This window comes from Humulus lupulus, chromosome 8, assembly GCF_963169125.1.
Source record: "Humulus lupulus chromosome 8, drHumLupu1.1, whole genome shotgun sequence".
NCBI lineage: Eukaryota > Viridiplantae > Streptophyta > Magnoliopsida > Rosales > Cannabaceae > Humulus > Humulus lupulus.
The window spans coordinates 4,311,248-4,330,239 of NC_084800.1; the positions used below are offsets into that span (position 1 = coordinate 4,311,248).

The following is an 18,992-nucleotide window of genomic DNA, read 5'->3' on the forward strand; positions in this document are numbered from 1 at the left end:
TACAAAAGAAAAAGAGAGTAGAAGAATTTTTTTTTAATTTTTTTTATATATTAATAAAGTTAATGAAAAGTATTTGATTAATTAGGTTAAGAACATATATATATATATAATCTTTACTATTTAAACTATGTTTACCCTATTGCACAAATCAACTTTTTAGGATTTTTGTTGGATGAGTCATGTGCATTTGAAGAGTCTAATATATAAAAATTTCAAAACACTTTAATGTTATATGAGAATATAGATGTCGAATTATATTTGTGGAAATTTTTATAATTAATTAACTAAAAAATGGGAAGATAGAAATTTTTTTAGTAGATATGTCTCGCACAATAGCTTTCTTAATCCTATAATTAAGCAGCAAACATATACATACTAGTTGATATTTAGGTATAAATTAAGAAAACAAAGCCGATCATGTTGAACGGTACATAATAAACAGCTCATAAATGTAACAACGGCTTTAGCTCTTATTTGAACGGATATATATATAAAGTCATAATTACAACAACCACACTTTAATTATTTTTTTAAAAATATATAATTACTTTCAACCATGTTTTTTTCAACTAATAATAATCTATTTAATTGTTTCAGAGAGAAGTGATTTGATATAGTCCTCGAGGCCTGGAAGGCGATGATTATCATCATAGTCATACATTATTGGAACCATCCGAGCAGCATTAAGACAACCCTTTTTAAAGCACATTGGAAAGTGCTTTGAAGAGAAACACTCCTTATTGAGGCGTTCCCACTCATTTTTAATCATACTGATCACATGGTCTCTTGCTTCTTCCACCAAACAACCTTGGTGTTTTTTCATGTAGCATTCAACGTAGGACCCATCATGCCCATTTTGATATTCATCCTGCACTTAATGGTTATGGAACAACTCATCATTTCACATCTATACAAAATTTGAATACTATTGGTGTTTTCTAATTGCTATTATTGTATCCGTTGATTGCGGTTTCATATAATGCTAATCAATGATGAGGTTACCTTGGCACTTCCCAAGTCATCCCAAAGACGGAGGATTGCGGCTGTAGAAGACACAAGGCCTGGAATGTCGTCGAGTAAGTTTACAGCTTCCTTTGATATACCTTGACCTAAGAGAAAGAACATATGAACTAGCACCACATGGACCCCTGAACTCACAATCGCGTTCTTCAAATACTCCTCTTCATTTGGTAACTTCCCAGAAGCAAACCACTGTGCTTCTAATAAGAACGCATTGCATAGTTTTCCCCACTTTTGAACAGTAACAAAAAAACAATATCAGCATTTTGTATTACACGTACGTCAATACAACAAATAGGTTTTCTTCTTATTATAGATCGCAAATCTGTTTAATATGCATGTTTATTTCATTGGCAAATTAATTGTAATCTGATTTGTCTATACCGATTTTCTTAAGGAGTCAACGGGATTCCATCCATGTTTTCTGTACACCACGTGGCTAATTTCGTTGGTTATACCATCAAGTGCCTTGAAACATATCTTCAAGTAGTCTGGTAACTGCTCTTTATTAGCGGTTATATTCCATCTGCAAAAGCGATCAACAGATTCAAGTTTTATAATACATACACTTTTTTATGCTTTAATTTATTATGGTATATATATGTTAACTAATTGAAGAAAAAAAAATTGTGATGTGTCTGTACTTATTAACTGCGTTTGTGAAAAGTGTGAGTTCGTCTAGTGTCCCATGAACATAAAAAATATCATCTATTATGTAGACAAGAGAAATGGGTTTCGTAAGTTCAATCCTCTCCTCAGACAAGCTTGGATCTGCTAGACTTGCCACTGTCCAGAGGTACCATTTTAATGGTTGGTCTCTTGCAAATTTCAACTCCTTAGCCAATCCAAGCTCTTTCCACCATCTGTTGAACAATGCAATCATAAATATTTGAAAAAAAAACCTTTTTTCTCAGTTCACTATAGTTGAAAAGCCTCATGACTAAACACAAGAAATTCAATTTGGTACCATGTATGATTAAAATTATTGAAAATATATCGAAACACAACAAAACTTAATTACTTGGAAACTTGAACAATTTCCATTCGGTGAATGGACTGAACTATTTTGAAGTCTGTTGTGGCCAGTTTCAGTAAAAGGGTCATCCAGCCTTGGTGTCTGGTGGCCGGGAATAAACTCTCCAAAAAGTTTGGGGCAGTGATCCTGGCCAAGCTTTTATGACATGGCTGCTCTAACGTTACTTGAATAGTCCGAGCTTCACTTGTATGATTATTACGATTTGCCCATTCTTTTAGGTGTTGGCCACTGAAGACCTCAGCTTCCTCTAGCACGTGTTCTCCTTCTATTCTTACTTGTGAGGCTTCAAACAACTCTCTTAGTCCCTCTCTGTCTTCAGCCACTGAAGGATTGAAATTTCCCTTTTTGTCCTTCAGCTCGTTAAACACATCTGTATGCACAGCAATAATTTAATTGGTTAGTAGATTGGTATAAGGTTTTACATATGTATTATTTATAGTAAAATATGTATATATAGTACCTGTAGAGACGTCATAGCCTCCTTGTCTCAGTAATCGAAAACGAAGAGAAACGTCGTAGAGGTAGTCTTGAACATTATTATTATTGTAAAAGCCATGGTTAACAACATCGTCATCACCACTACTGATCTTTAGATGTTCCCTTTCAAGGATAGCGTTAATCTCATCTTGGAAGTGGTAGTCAATGCCGAGTCTTAGCACAGCGTTGACCAAGTTCAAACCTTCTATGGAGTGTTGATGATCATAATCAGCTAAAATAATATTGTTCATTACGTTCTTGATCTCTTGTATATTGCGTGCATATTCCATGTAAAACTTGTCCTGAAATAATTAAGGGAAAGAGTTAATCAATAACATATATAATTAATGATCAGATATATATATATATATGATTCGGCGAAAAACATGAGGAGTAGTATGGCAATATATATATATATATATATGTGCCAAACTTAACTGTGAAACTTTGTAATCCATAGGGTTGTTTAGAGGGAGTTGTAGTAGGATTAATGGCTGTTATTTCGCTAGTTTGGGTTTCTTTAGAAGCCATGAGTATCCGAAGTTTAATAATACGAGAGAGAGAAGATATAATGAGATAGACGATAATATAATTGAAGTTATATCATACACATATAGTTCTGTTTATATAAAGTAAACTGAAACGAAAGGTCCTACGAAAACGAAGGGTCCATTATTTTTTTAAGATAATATATAAAATATTACAATTATACATGTGTTTCTCGAGAGTCCTCCGCACCCGTTTGTAGAGACAAAAAGTCATATCCCGTCCTCATCATGTGTGACCCACACACACACATATATATATATATTCAAATTAATGTGAATAAGTTTCATTAATTATCCGTCTTTCTAATTTAATCATTGTTATTTTGTATTTATATGCTATTATGTTTGTATGAGAGGTGGAAAGTACACCCACTTAAGTGTTTAGTATTCAGCCAAAAAAAATATTATTCATATAATATATAATTATAATTTGTTGGGATTCAAGTCTTTGACATTTTTATTTAAGAAATATCATTTCTTTGATATGATATTAGTTTCTTATGTTTTTTAGTTAGTTTGATATATTAGTATCTTAATTATTGCAAAAGTATATATTATCACCATTTAAAAAAAATTGTTAGATTTTACCCCTAAAAGAATAGAGTTAGCGTATACTTTTTTCTACATTAAAAAAATATTTTTAGGCTTCTAATATATTAAAAGATCAAACGTGCTATTGAAGATTTATGAATTGAAAGAAATTGTTGAAAATGATATTTTTTTTAAATGATTTTGCACTTTGGTCTACTTTTGATAATTTTTTGTAAAATGATCTCTGTCTAAAATTCGACTAGTTGTCTAAATTTTTTGACCAGCGGTCTAAAATTTTCGATCGGCTGTTTGAATTTTTCAACCATCTGTCTAAATTTTCGACTAGCTGTCTAAATTATGAAATGTTATTTTGAAAACAATTATTAAAACTAGACTAAAGTGCAAAATGAATTTAAAAAATAGGTCATTTTGCCAAAAGACTATATTTATATATGGTAGTATACTACTACAAAAACGACTTTCCCGACAGTTTTTAACTGTCGTATTTGCCTGTGCCGGCGTAAGGGTAGCTACGCCGACAGTTAAACACTGTCGCCATTGCTGGCAACACCAACAATTAATAAGTTTCATCGTTGCTGGCTACACCTACAGTTAATAGGTGTCGCCGTTGCTGGCAACGCCGACAGTTAATAGGTGTTGTCGTTGCTGGAAACGTCGACAGTTATTAGGTGTCGCTGTAACATTAAATTTATATAAATAAATAATAGTTTTTCGATATATGTTTTTTAAAACTTTTAATTATATTTTTAACAATTGAAGTTTGATATAAATTTAAATAAAAAATTACTCACATAATTAATTGTTATTACCATAACTTGTAAAAAAAAATTATATTTATCATAATAAAAATTCATATGCATACAAAATTTATTCATACAATTGAAATGTAAATAATACATTACATCCCCATGAGACAATGGGAAATTGATATCACCATGTATGTTGGATTTTGGTTTGGACTTTATTTTCTACCTTCTTGTTTGAATTTGAATTTTGGCTTTTAGACTTATTAGATCTTTAGACTGTACAATTTGAACTTTTTGGTGTGATTTCTCTATTATGTTGTGAACTTAGAATTGATTTGTGTTGTATTAGATTAGTCTATTACTCTATTAGATTTTGGACTTTTAAATATGAGTTATGATTTGTGGTTATGGAATATTGGAATTTTATCTAAGTTATGGTTTTTTTTTATGTGGATGTAGCTATTTGATTTGTTGGAAATGTTGGCTTGAAAGAAACAGTCAAACTTTTCTTTTTGTAAGGACTGGAATCATTGGATGTAGTCATGATTGTAGTTTCACCATTCTTTTTGTAAACAAAGATGACTTCTTATCATCTAATTTAGTTAGAGACTTGAATATTTGGCTTATTATTTGTTGTCATCTGATTATGTTTGCTGGCTTTTTTCATATTATTTCTAAATGCTATAGTTTTAATACATATTCTTTTCTTTTGCTAGATAATCTTGGATAAAATTCCCCTTATTTTTAGAATTTGTTTGAGGTTTGTCAAATATATGCTGACAGAGCAATAGGTAGGTAAATATATCAAGCTGGTCTTGTTGTTAGAATTTCGGTTGTTTTCTTTTGATGTCAATAACATTTGCTAGCAGATGGTGCACGCAGGTTGAACAACATATTTTGTGACATTGGTCTTAGGATTCTTGTTATATATATGCCTTGGTCTTAGCCTAGGAATCTTGGAGCTTTTAAATCATCATGTTTCATTCATCATATGTGTATTTTTCAATGACTTAGTACTTGACTGCATTATGTATATAAATATATTTAAAATTTAATTCCTTGTAGGCCAAGAGTTTTGGTTTGTGATGTTTTGAATATTTTTGTTGCAGTCTTACATGGATTTAGAAACCAGAGGGATAATTGTAGTATATGCCACTGGACATTCGATATTATATTTGTACGCCCTAATTTTCCAACGGGCTATTAGCGAGCTGAGATACGGCCTAAATTATATCAGCCCCGTGGATCCCCCCATGACCGGAGCTGTTGTCGTCAGGTCCTACCTCGTTAGCTCGGGGTATCCAAAGGTTCGCCAAGATTACTTAAGGACCGAGTCAGGACTGTGAGGGCCACAGGTCGAGGCGCCGTCCAGCTCGTGGTACGAGTTGGAGTTGGAGGCTATGACCTTTTATAAAGTCAACCACGCAAGGTAAACGTGCATATATCAGACATCACGTGTCTGATATACCCCTGACTTCTCGGACACGCAGTGTGAACGTGCGTACTCAGGCACCCACAACTGGGTTGGGCCGTGCGGCCCATTATCCCCCTTACCTATTGATTAGACCACACTTCACATGTCAGGGTTTAGGAATTAATCATGAATGTCACAGAAAATGACATGATAGGTAAGAAGGTCACGGGATGACCCCCCTTACCAACTCCCAGGTGCCCTCTCCTATAAATATGGAGACCCTGGGAGTTGCAAGGGGTTGGATTCTATTGTGTAAGGAAATACCCTCTAAAAGATTATTAGGCATACAACAATAATATTGGCTGGTGGAGTAGAAGGATTTTAACCTTTGAACCACCTAAAAACCGTATTTGTGTCACCAGTCCATTAAAAGATCAATCATCTATTTCGGTTCATTATTAAGCACTAATCCCTTCCTCTTATTTTCTTAATTACCTGTTGGCGAAGAACCGCGTCAACAGTTTGGTGCTTTCATTGAGAGCTAGTTAGATTGGTGCTATCGCAAACATCCAACTATGGTGACCACTCGATCAAGACTTGGTAACGAGGCGGAACAACATGATGGGCAGGAGGCTCATCATGCCGCCATCTCTGGTGAACAAAATCCCGAAGTCCAACAGTGGCCAGGCAAGCAGCCGGTTGGCCAGGATGACACTGGAAGTTTGGTGCCCCGGCCACCTAATCCAAACCCAGATTTTTACACTGCGGTAGAAATGGAGAACGCTCAGTTGAGGAGCCAACTGGCGAAAGCTAGTCAGCAGATTAAGGAGGTGTTGGCCCGACTACCCCCTCTTACAACCGACGCTAACGTCGGAAAGAGGCAAGGCGAGACTCGTAAGTCCCGCCAGGGTAATTGGTCCAAGCCTAGCCGCTCGGACAGACCTCCGACATCCAACTCTATTCCCTCATCGCACCGTCGAGAGGCAAACTTCGAAGAAATACCTAGAGCCGAACAACAGTATAGCCGCTCGGTTCGAACTTCAACTCCCAGCTCACAGCCAGCCTCGAGCGCGCCCAGGAGGGCTCGAAGGAATTCCAGAAGGAGATCCGGGGAGGGCTCACAGCACCAGCCCGTCCCCACCAGCCGTACTACGCCTCGTCCAGATCGCCAGGCGTGGGACCCGCAGGTTAGCAGGGCTGAAAGGCCCCCACCTAACTTGATCCGCCCGGACGGAACCAGGATTGCATCTCCGATCAGGCATCCTCCGTCGCCCATAAGATATCCGTCTCCTCCTCGGCCCATCCGAGATATTCCAGCTTATGGAAGCAGCAGGAGAAACCCACCATCCATAGGACCTTCCCGACGTAGCAGGGCACCCAGAGGGAGCCCGAATCCTCACCCCCAGAGGCAGACTCCGAGCTTCTCTAACAGGAGCTACTGGACCGGCAGTCGCCGGAGTGACCTTTCTGGCGGAGACCTGCGTCAACGCTTAAGCTCGGGGCAGAGTCCTCAAGCCACCCCGAGGGGCGACCTTCGAGATCGTCTTAACTCTCATAGAGGGGAACCAATGGGAGGTGGCAGCCATGCTCGCTCAGGGGGAGACCTGTCCGAGGTGCGTAACGGTGGGAACGCCCCAAATAACCTATCTCAAGATAGGAGGGGCAATGACCCACCAAACGTATACAATGGATCCGGAGCTGTCGAGCAGCCCCGGAATAACCAAGGAAGTCAGGACAAAACCCTTGAGCGCCTGGCTCAGATGGAGGAGCTAATGAGGAAGCTCCTGTCGGAGAAAGAGAAAGACGAATATGATTTGGGGGACGAGCTTGAGCTCTTCGCCCCCAGAATAGCAGCAACGGCTTACCCACCCGGTTTCCGTATGCCGCACCTGTCCAAATTCAACGGAGACGGAGATCCGTTGGATCATCTGGGGATGTTCAATACCCTGATGATGGCCCACAACATTAGCCCTGAGCTGAGCTGTCTGATATTTCCCTCCAGGCAGTGGTTCAAACAAAGCAAGAAACAATCAATCAGCTCCTGGAAAACTTTCTCTGCTGACTTCAAAAGGGCATTCCGACCCTCCCAGGCCGCCCGCGTCAAGGCCTACTCTCTGGCTAATGTGAGGCAACAACCCGACGAGCCTCTGAAGGCTTACTTGAGATGGTTCGCAAACGTCGCTGCTCGGGCCAGAGATGCGGATGACAGCTCCAAGCTCATGGCTTTGAGAACTGGAATCCTCGTCGGAGGGGGACTCTGGAACGAAATACAAAGGAAGGGAGTCAGCTCAGTGAATGAATTCCTGAATAGGGCCCATGGATGGATCAACTTGGAGGAGGCCTAAGCCTCAGTAGCAGGAACCAGCCAGGTTCCTGAGCAACCCACTAGAGTGGGAACGGAGGTCATGACAGCAACCCAGAATGTTACACAGAATAACCAGTTTGGTGGAGGCAAAAGAAAGGGGAACGACGAGGGCAACCAGCACGGCCTAAAGAAGAATAAGTCCGTAGAAAAATTTAAGCCAGTCTACGCGACTTATACTGAGCTCACCCACTTTAGGGAGAACATCTTCCTAGCGAACTCTGCTCGCATCCCCTGGAAGAAGCCGGAGCCGTTAAAGCACCAGAAGGGGAAGAGAGACACCTCCAAGTTTTTCCGTTTCCACAACGACGTTGGCCACAATATAGATGATTGTAGACACTTGAAAGATGAGATTGAGACTCTCATCAGAGCCGGCCCATTGGCTCAGTACACACGGAACAGGGTTCCAGCAAGCCGACCTGCTCCGGAAGTCCCGGTCAGTCAGCCCGGGTCTCGGATAGATCAAGACGTCCCTCCTCCGGTGGTAGGAGGAGAGATATCCACAATCTCGGGAGGTCTGCATTTGGCTGGCACGAGCAGGGGTGCCCAAAGAGGTACATAAACGAACTCAAGGCGCATAATGGAGTAGAGTTCGTCCCAGAGCAGCGTCTTCCAAAACAACCGCGATTGGAGAGGCAACCAATCATTTTTACAGAAGAAGATGCTGGCCATTGTTGCGAATTTTTACTACTGCGCAAGTATACGCAATCGAATAAACAAGTAATAGTAGTGGAAATATATTATCGTTCCGTCAGGGAATTGATCTAATAATTACCAATAGCAAACTTTTATTTCTATTTGACTAATGAAATTTTAATGAAAATTAACAATTAATAATAAACTAAGAAAGCACAATTTAATTAACGAAATTTAATATAAGCGAAAGATTAGAGTATTCTAATTTCATCAACCTTCAATTCTATTCAATCAATAATACAACTAATATGTTTCTTTGATCTATGGTTATAGCAAGTTTACTAATGACAATTCTATTCTCTCTCAAGATATAAAATATTCAGTTTACCTGTGAATTTTCTACATGTCTGTGATAAATTCTACACATAAACCGCATTAAGAACAAAAACCTAATTGCTACACAAACCAATTTGATACTTTCGTTCTAAATTGAAATCTATGTCTATTGTCTAAAGCTATTCCAATTCTCACTTTTCAGATATTGAATTAAAACCAATAATCATGCAACAGATGGCCAATCAATTACAAGCATTAAACATAAGAACAATAGATAACCATAAATTCAAAGATTCATAGAAATTGCATTAAAAACGAATAGAATATCCAGCGACTACATTAAAATACTCTAAATAAGAATTTAGTTCATAATATTAAACTTCATCACACAATCTAAAATTCAAAAACATAAAAATAAACACAAACGAAATAAACGTGGATTCTTCTCTGTTTCTTTTCCTTTTGCCGTCAGAATGCTTTTTTTTTCTCTGTCCCTTCCGATCTTCCTTTTATTCTTTTTACAAAAATCTCCAAAAACCTACGAATTTCCATGAAAATTTCCAAAAATGCCCTCGTGCCGATATATCGCCTATGATGCTGCGATATATCTCCTGGTGAATTTTCTCGATGAAAACGCGAGTTTCTGATGTCGTTTCTGCAAAGACAAAATTTGGAATTCCTTCTTATGCCGATATATCGCCTGTACCATATTTCCACATATTGGCCAATTTTCGGCTACTAAAACCAACATTTATCCAAATTCTCGAACAAATCAGAATTATAACGACAAACTGCACAAGTTCACCAAACAGATTAAATAGAAACTTTCTCTTGAGAAAAACAACCAAATCAATATGAAAATGTTATAAATAAACGTACATTTTGTACGCTTATCACACCCCCAAACTTGACTGATTGCTTGTCCTCAAGCAAACAAAAGAAAGAACAAAGAAACAATCCAAAACTAAAAAAAAAAAACTATTGGATGACTTAACTTCACAGAAAAATTTAAACTTAGACAAGGGGCATAATTTTTCTCAAAAATTCCAATTCCTCTTCAATCGCTCAACCAATGCTTCAGATCATGTGACTAGAATTTCAACATATCAATAATTTCTCCAAATACTGTCATTCATGCACATACATATTTCATTTAACAAATGCCATACAAAACATAATTTTACAAGTATCAACATCCATTCATACCACAAACCCATCAAAATTCACCATAAGCTTGCTCAATTAACTTGTCTCCACTAATATAAAATCTGTATCAAGTAGATCAAAAGGACTTTTATAGGCTCATAACATTGGCTTAGGTACAGGTAGATAAATAGTCATTTAAGCTCGAAATTACCATAAGCATATAAACCTTGAAACCAACCAACTTTCTCTTTACCACACCAAAAATCACCCTTTTATACGATTAGAGAGAGAGATTACATACTTTCATCATTTTTTTCTTTTCTTTTTGTATCATTTTTTTCTATACTCATCACTTTTTTTTTTCAAATCACACTCCCCCAAACTTAATTTTTTCTATATATAATCAAGGAGTGTGACAAAGTGAAATTTTTTTTTTCTATTTTCTCAAAAACTTCTCTCTCTCTTCTTTTTGTATAATCATACTACATTCAAATCATACCAATACATCATTATTTTCCATTCCACTTTCCCACAAATTATATGCTTATGATAACAAAGGAAAAGGAAAAATGATGAAGTTAGGAAATTTAGGCTCAATAGTATAATCAAGAACAAAAACCAAAACTTTAGGCTCAAAAAGGGTAACTAAGGATAAATTTTTATGGGTTAGCTAGAAAGGCTCAAACGTTTACAAAGAAAATTGCCTAAATCATCTCTTCTCAATACTTCATTTAGCATTTCGTCTCAACAAATCAACTGAGCAAGTTCTAGCTTATTTCAACATCCACCATACATACCAATTCCCACAATACTTATAAACTTATATAATGTAGAGCATAAATTAAATAAAACACATATACTACACAAATGACAATACTCAGATCAATTATCAACAGGTTAAGCACACAGTCTACATATCCAAAGCATCAGTCTAACAACATCAAGGAATTAGCATATATCATCATTGAAGCCCACCTGTCTCAGTCAATAATAGTTTTGTACAGTCATCCAACATTAAAATTAAAAATAAAAAAAAAATCAAAAGAAAAGTAAATAGTCCCCCAAACTTGAAATAAACAGTGCCCTCACTGTTTCACAAAATCCAAAGGACCTGAACTAAAAGAAAAAAAAATAAAATAAAATAACTAGAAAAAAAAAACCTGACAACCGAACAGTTACTCTTCATCATCTGAATCTGGAGGCGGCTGATATGGCTGGCGCAATTCTGGAGGGCATTGGGGAAAATCATTGAAGCCCGTATAGCGCGCAAATGCCCCACAAAAATCGGCCATGTAATTCGTCATGTGGAATTGACGATCTCGAATGTCCGCCTGACCATGCAACAACAGCTGTTGTTGTCTCTTCAACTCTTCTATGTCTTGTTGCATGGTACTATAATGTCGAGAACTAGAGCCTTCAGTAGCTCTAGAAGTAGATGGTTTCCGCCCCTTTCTCTTCGGCCTTGTGGTCTCAGGCTGTTCATCAGTCGGTGGCAAGGACAGCAGACTCGGATCAACAGGCTCGTATCCCAAACCAGTGGGTCGAGGAACACCCCCATAATTCTCATCCTGATGTAACACCGATTGATGACTAATGATTGGAGACTGTTCACATACTTTATTAATGTTCATTGGGACGCCTTGATCCTTACAGAGACTGGTAATTAATGAAGCATGCCCATGACCACCAGATGTGGCCCCTCGCGCTATGTAACTGATACTCTCAGCAATAAGCCGCCCAACATTAATCGACTTGCCCGAATAGATACAATAGAGCAAGTAAAGACGTTCAGTGGTCACCTCCATTTGTTGAGTGGAAGGCATGAGAGTACTGATGACGAACCTGTTCCACAATCGCCCATATGGACTCAAACATGTAGCCCTAATTGATCTTGGAGTAATCATGTCACTCCCCATATTGTAAGTGGAACCAGGCTTCGTCATTTCCCTTAGAAGCAAATCGTAGTCCTTTTCTGCGGCCCCTGCGCGATAATCATCATCCCAAGGATCATTGAGGCCGTAGAACCTATTGATTTCTTGCGGAGAATAGCACACCTTCTTACCCCGAACTAACACTGTGTGATCATCTCGCTCGACAAAAGCGTTGGCATAAAACTCCCTTACCAAACTAATATTAGCCAAAAGCTTTGGCTCACACAACTGCTTCCAATTTCGATTGATAATCATCTGTGGGAGTATGCCATCCAATTCACTGGGCCTAAAGTGAGACTCTACTATCACTGTTTTATTCTTTACTATCCATTCCTCGAATTTATTTTGCGCAGTGGGATTAACAAAGGTATGGGCAATATTGACATTGGCTCTTTGGACGGTAGACATGGTTTTTGCTTTCTTGGGAGCCATAGAGGAATTGAATCACAAAAATACAAGGTATAGTCTCTGAACACACTAATAATCCCAAAGCAAGTCAGAAACACACAAGAATATCCAAAATAGTCCAAAACCGTTCACTGAGGAATTTTATCAAACACCTAGTGTGCGATCAAGAAAAAGTGGCCAACAAAACTCAATGAACCCCCAATCTGTCCCAACTGTATAAAATATGCTCCCTCAATGATAAAAACAGTAATCAAAAGCCAATCTCCCAATGGAATCTCAAAATTTCGTCCAATGCCCACAAGAAAAGCTAAGTGCTCAAACTCCTCAATATATATCTTTAAACACACCAAACTTAACAATGTACCTTGAGAATCTTGGAGAGGATGAGAAAACTAGTCTTGAATCACAGCTTTAATCGGCCCCTTGAGTGCTTGATGAAGATGATGCTTGAAAGTGAGGTTTTGCTTGAGAAGAAAAATGGGAAAGATAGGAATATTGGAAAGGGAGTTTCGGTTCTGGAATGCAGGAGACGAATTGGGGTTTATGCTGATATAAACTGAGATAAACGGGTCATGTGCTCCCCACGTGACTCTTTTTATTTTCAAAAAACGCAACCAGGCGATATATCGCCTATAAGTGGCGATATATCGCCACAAGCTATATAAAAAACCATGCCTCTGACTTTGCTACCGATATTTCGCCTCCACTATCCCCGATATAGCGCAGCCAATTTTGCTTTAGCCGATATATCGCCTATCAGTGGCGATATATCGCCACATGCAGTATACCAAAACGGCGTCTCTGACTTCCACGGCGATATTTCGCCACTTACACCACCGATATGTCGCCTCCTCATTCAATGTTGCCGATATATCGCCATTGATAGGCGATATATCTCCTGGGACCGAAAAAAATTCCAACTTAAAACCAAAAATCCCCTCCAAAACGGTTGTTCAGGCGACATATCGCCTGGTGTAGGCGATATATCGCCTAAACACTGTTCAAAGTTATTAATTTTTTTTTTGTTTTTGTTTTTTTTTTTCACGTTTTTCACGGTTCTACTGCACTAAAAGAAATTAAAAATAATAATGTCAAACGAAAACGAAAACGAAAACGAAAATAAATTACAAAATAATGAGGTGCCTCTCAAAAGCGCTGTCGTTAACGTCATTTAGCCGGACGCTGCTTTCCTTTCCTTCAAGAATCCACCAGAGTAATATTGACCTTCGTCTCAATTTCTCCTCCATAGTAATGCTTCACCCGCTGTCCATTAACTTTAAACGGCGAAGAATCACCTTGTTGAATCTCCAAAGCCCCATATGGAAAAACTTTTGTAACATTGAATGGCCCCGACCATCGAGACTTTAATTTTCCCGGAAATAACTTGAGACGAGAATTGAATAGCAGCACCTTATCGCCCACTTGAAAAGTCCGATTGACAATATTATTGTCATGCCATTTCTTTGTCTTCTCTTTGTAGATTCTTGCATTCTCGTAGGAATCATGACGCAATTCATCCAGCTCATTCAGTTGAGCTAGCCTTAATGCTTTCGAAGCGGCCGGATTGAAATTCAACTTCTTTAACGCCCACTGTGCCCTATGCTCCAATTCAAATGGCAAGTGCCAAGCTTTACCATATACAAGACGGTAGGGAGAAGTACCAATTGGCGTTTTAAAAGCTATCCGATAAGCCCATAACGCATCATCAAGCTTATTCGACCAATCCTTTCTATTAACTTGCACCGTCTTCTCTAAAATCAGCTTAATCTCACGATTTGACACTTCCGCTTGCCCATTTGACTGCGGATGATGTCCCAATGCCATCTTGTGTTTAATTCCATATTTCTCCATTAAGGAATCAAAAATCTTATTGGCGAAATGAGTCCCTTCGTCACTTATAATAGCTCGAGGTGTGCCAAAACGAGAGAAAATATTCTTTTTCAAAAACTTGACTACCACCTGAGCATCATTAGTTGAAGTAGCAACTGCTTCAACCCACTTACTTACATAATCCACCGCCAATAAAATATACAAATTACCGAACGACGGTGGGTAGGGTCCTATAAAGTCAATACCCCAAACATCGAATAATTCAACCTCCAATATATTAGTGAGAGGCATTTCATGACGTCTTGAGATATTACCTACCCTTTGACAACGATCACACCGTTTCACATAGTCATAGCTGTCTTTATACAGAGTAGGCCAATAGAATCCACATTCAAGGACCTTTGCAGCAGTCCTTGCTCCCCCAAAATGTCCACCAGTCGGCGATGCATGGCAATGAAACAAGATGTCCTTCATTTCTCTTTCCGGCACACATCTTCTGATAATCAAATCCGGACCTTGTTTAAATAAGAAAGGATCATCCCAGTAGTAGTTCTTCACATCATGATAAAACTTTTTCAGTCTCTGCCCAACAAATTCCGGTGGCACTACGTTGGCTGCCAAATAATTCACATAATCCGCAAACCATGGCACAAACTCATCCTCCACTGCAAATAATTGCTCATCTGGGAAACTCTCATTAATCTCTCCTGCAGCAAGTTCCAACTTATCCCCCAACTCAAGTCTTGATAAGTGATCCGCCACCAAATTCTCTGTACCCTTCTTATCCCGAACCTCCATATCAAACTCTTGTAAAAGAAGCACCCAACGAATAAGTCTGGGTTTAGCATCTTTCTTAGAAATAAGATGCCTGATTGCGGAATGATCAGTATACACAATAACTTTGTTCCCCATCAAATACGGCCTGAATTTGTCGAATGCATAGATAATGGCAAGAAGCTCCTTCTCAGTGGTGGCATAATTCAACTGAGCGCCATTTAGTGTTCTGCTGGCATAATAAATAGTCCACCAAAGTTTGGGGGACTATTTACTTTATCAACACGCTGCCCCAGAACCGCACCCACTGCAAAATCACTTGCGTCGCACATTAACTCAAATGGCTGGTCCCAATCCGGTGAAATTACTATAGGTGCCGACACCAACTTCTGCTTTAGTATCCTGAAAGCTTCAAGACACTTCTCATCAAACTCAAATGGCACCCCATTCATCAACAAAGCCGAGAGTGGCTTTGAAATCCTGGAGAAGTCCTTTATAAATCTTCTGTAAAACCCCGCATGACCAAGGAAACTTCTCACTCCCTTAACTGAAACTGGAGGCGGCAAATTCTCAATAGTAGCAATCTTAGCCCTATCGACCTCAATACCATTCTTAGACACCTTGTGCCCAAATCTTCATATTTTCGATTATAAATTGGCCCTTTAGAATTCAACCACTGTACACACTCTTGGACCTCACTGTCTAACTCAGCATCTATATCCCCAATTGTCAAGCTCTTCTGAAGTGAATCCTTTGTGAGATTAATTTCAACCACCGCTTTCTCTACCAGGTCAACTCTGAAACAGTTGTCATTGACATTTGCAAACTTTAAGGCCTTAAACACGTTGAATACTACTTCTTCGCCCTGAACTCGCAGTGTCAGCTCACCTTTCTGAACATCAATCAAAGCCTGCCCAGTAGCTAAAAATGGCCTGCCCAGAATGATTGGTACATCCATATCCTCCTCCATATCCAGAACGATAAAATCAGCAGGAAAAATAAACTTATCCACCTTCACAAGAACATCTTCAATAATTCCCCGTGGATGTTTTACCGATCGATCTGCTAATTATAGAGTGACTGTTGTAGGACTAGCCTCCCCCAAACCAAGTCTTCTGAATACAGACAAAGGCATCAGATTTATACTCGCCCCTAAATCACACAAAGCATGCTTACATTCAAATTTCCCAATTATACACGGTATAGTAAAGCTCCCCGGATCTCTCAACTTTTGGGGCAACTTTCTCTGCAATATCGCACTGCACTCTTCAGTGAGTGCCACCATCTCATACTCCTCCATCTTTCTTTTCTTTGACAGAATCTCTTTCATAAATTTGACATAACTAGGCATCTGCTCTAATGCCTCAGCAAATGGAATATTGATGTGCAGCTTTTTGAATACCTCTAAAAACTTAGAAAACTGTTTATCAAGTGTAGTTTTTCTAAGCCTCTGAGGATATGGAACTTGAACTGGCTGACTATCAACAACGGGAGGACACTTGTTTGAACCCTGGTGGTCTTCAGTAACCCCATTCGCTTTATTATCTGATTTCTCACCCAACTCTTCATTCTGAACCACTGAATTTTGTACACTGGGCTGCTCCACTTGCTTACCATTCCTCAACGAAATTGCTTGACAGTTCTCTTTAGGATTTACCACAGTATTACTAGGCAAATTCCCTTGCGGTCTGTTATTGAGCATGTTGGCCAACTGACCCACTTGTGTCTCAAGGTTTCGAATAGAGGATCTGGTCTCAATCATGAATTGAGTCTGAGTATTAGTGAGGGTCAACAAGGCTGCTTGCAACTCATTAGGCTTTTCTGGTTGATCTTGCGGTCTAGGCTGGTGTGACGATGAGGCTTGATTCATAGGCTGTTGTGGCATGTGCTGCTGGTATGGCCCTTGAAACTGTGATTGTTGGCCCTGATTATTTCTCCATGAGAAATTTGGGTGATTTCTCCACCCAGGATTATAAGTATTGGAGAACGGATTCTGATAAGGCCTCTGAAAATTACCAACTGCCTGTACTTGAGCCTGATTAACTGGCATATTACCATACATGTTGGCCGCTGTACACTGTTCATATAAATGAGGCCCTCCACATATTTCACACCCTGATTGCATCTGTATAGCCTGGGCTTGAGCTGAGATCTTGTTTTGTTGCAACTACTTTGTCAATGAAGCAACCTGAGCAGTTAAAGCAGTTATAGCATCTAATTCATGTACCCCAGCTACTTTTCTCTGTGAAGTATCTCGTTCGGCAGGCCACTGATAGTTGTTCATAGCCATCTCCTCTAACAATTCATATGCCTCATCAGCCCCTTTACTCATGAAAGCACCACCTGCTGCTGCATCTATTATAGTGCGAGTAGTACCGCAAAGCCCATTATAAAAATTGTGGACTAACATCCACTTCTCTATACCGTGATGAGGGCATTTCCTGAGCAGGTCTTTGAATCTTTCCCAAGCATCGTACAATGACTCTCCCTCATTCTGATAGAAGTTATTGATTTCTCCCCTCAACTTCGCAGCTTTTGCAGGAGGAAAGAACTTTGAGAGAAACTTCTGAGCTAGTTCCTCCCATGTATTGATTGAGTTGGCCTGTAGAGAAATAAGCCAACTTTTTGCCCTGTCCCTTAGTGAAAAAGGGAACAATCTCAGCCTTATTGCATCATCGCTCACCCCATTAAACTTAAACGTTGCACATAGCTCAAGGAAATTCACTATGTGCAAGTTAGGATCCTCATTGGGGAGACCACCAAACTAGATAGAAGTCTGGACCATTTGTATCATCGCCGGCTTAATCTCAAAGTTATTGGCAGTAATAGTCGGCGGCCTAATGCACGAGTGTACTCCTGTGACAGCGGGGAGCACATAATCTCTTAATGCTCGCACATTTTGGTCCTGAGCGATATGATTCTGACCATCATTGTTGTTAACCCCGTCTCTTTGGTTGGCAGCCATTGATGCTTCCAACCTCTTTTTCCTTCTGTTTTGTCTGCAGGATCTTTCGATTTCAGGATTAACAGGCACAAGATTTGCAGATCCTTCACGTCGCATACAAAAGATTCACCTATTAAAACAGAATGCGACAACTTGGATTAGTTCAAATAATAAAAACAGCCAAATTAGAATAAAAATTAACTATCTTGATATTAATAGAATATCAATTCCCCGGCAACGGCGCCAAAAACTTGTTGCGAATTTTTACTACTGCGCAAGTATACGCAATCGAATAACAAGTAATAGTAGTGGAAATATATTATCGTTCCGTCAGGGAATTGATCTAATAATTACCAATAGCAAACTTTTATTTCTATTTGACTAATGAAATTTTAATGAAAATTAACAATTAATAATAAACTAAGAAAGCACAATTTAATTAACGAAATTTAATATAAGCGAAAGATTAGAGTATTCTAATTTCATCAACCTTCAATTCTATTCAATCAATAATACAACTAATATGTTTCTTTGATCTATGGTTATAGCAAGTTTACTAATGACAATTCTATTCTCTCTCAAGATATAAAATATTCAGTTTACCTGTGAATTTTCTACATGTCTGTGATAAATTCTACACATAAACCGCATTAAGAACAAAAACCTAATTGCTACACAAACCAATTTGATACTTTCGTTCTAAATTGAAATCTATGTCTATTGTCTAAAGCTATTACAATTCTCACTTTTCAGATATTGAATTAAAACCAATAATCATGCAACAGATGGCCAATCAATTACAAGCATTAAACATAAGAACAATAGATAACCA

The 18,992-nt window shown here is 38.7% G+C and overlaps 2 protein-coding genes and 1 non-coding gene across 3 annotated transcripts; 1 reads left to right on the forward strand and 2 right to left on the reverse strand.

Annotated features, from left to right (window-relative positions):
- Positions 1–333: 333 nt before the first annotated feature.
- On the reverse strand, positions 334–3,130 carry LOC133794237 ((3S,6E)-nerolidol synthase 1-like). The gene is made up of 7 exons (XM_062231450.1): positions 2,972–3,130; positions 2,517–2,835; positions 2,042–2,426; positions 1,665–1,883; positions 1,405–1,546; positions 1,003–1,251; positions 334–868 (listed from the first exon to the last, which is right to left on the reverse strand). Exons 1-7 carry the CDS (start codon positions 3,062–3,064, stop codon positions 581–583), a joined length of 1,695 nt encoding a protein of 564 aa, XP_062087434.1. The 5' UTR covers positions 3,065–3,130; the 3' UTR covers positions 334–580.
- Positions 3,131–15,437: 12,307 nt separating this feature from the next.
- Positions 15,438–17,341, reverse strand: LOC133793735 (uncharacterized). The gene is made up of 5 exons (XM_062231028.1): positions 17,010–17,341; positions 16,682–16,904; positions 16,393–16,606; positions 15,903–16,278; positions 15,438–15,849 (listed from the first exon to the last, which is right to left on the reverse strand). The coding sequence occupies exons 1-5, from the start codon at positions 17,339–17,341 to the stop codon at positions 15,438–15,440; spliced, it is 1,557 nt and encodes a 518-aa protein (XP_062087012.1).
- Positions 17,342–17,636: 295 nt separating this feature from the next.
- On the forward strand, positions 17,637–17,743 carry LOC133799144 (small nucleolar RNA R71). The gene has a single exon (XR_009876340.1). It is a non-coding gene; the product is annotated as a small nucleolar RNA R71 (small nucleolar RNA).
- Positions 17,744–18,992: the final 1,249 nt, after the last annotated feature.

Coding starts and splice junctions, on each gene's coding strand:
- LOC133793735 (XM_062231028.1), bottom strand. CDS start 17,341: ATGCAATCAGGGTGTGAAATATGTGGAGGGCCTCATTTATATGAACAG. Junction 16,607..16,681: donor TTGATAGTCAGCCAGTTCAA/GTTCCATATCCT, acceptor GTATTCAAAAAG/CTGCACATCAATATTCCATT. Junction 15,850..15,902: donor TTAGACAGTGAGGTCCAAGA/GTGTGTACAGTG, acceptor GAAAATATGAAG/ATTTGGGCACAAGGTGTCTA.
- LOC133794237 (XM_062231450.1), bottom strand. CDS start 3,064: ATGGCTTCTAAAGAAACCCAAACTAGCGAAATAACAGCCATTAATCCT. Junction 1,547..1,664: donor TTCACAAACGCAGTTAATAA/GTACAGACACAT, acceptor TCGCTTTTGCAG/ATGGAATATAACCGCTAATA. Junction 1,252..1,404: donor TTGACTCCTTAAGAAAATCG/GTATAGACAAAT, acceptor ACTGTTCAAAAG/TGGGGAAAACTATGCAATGC.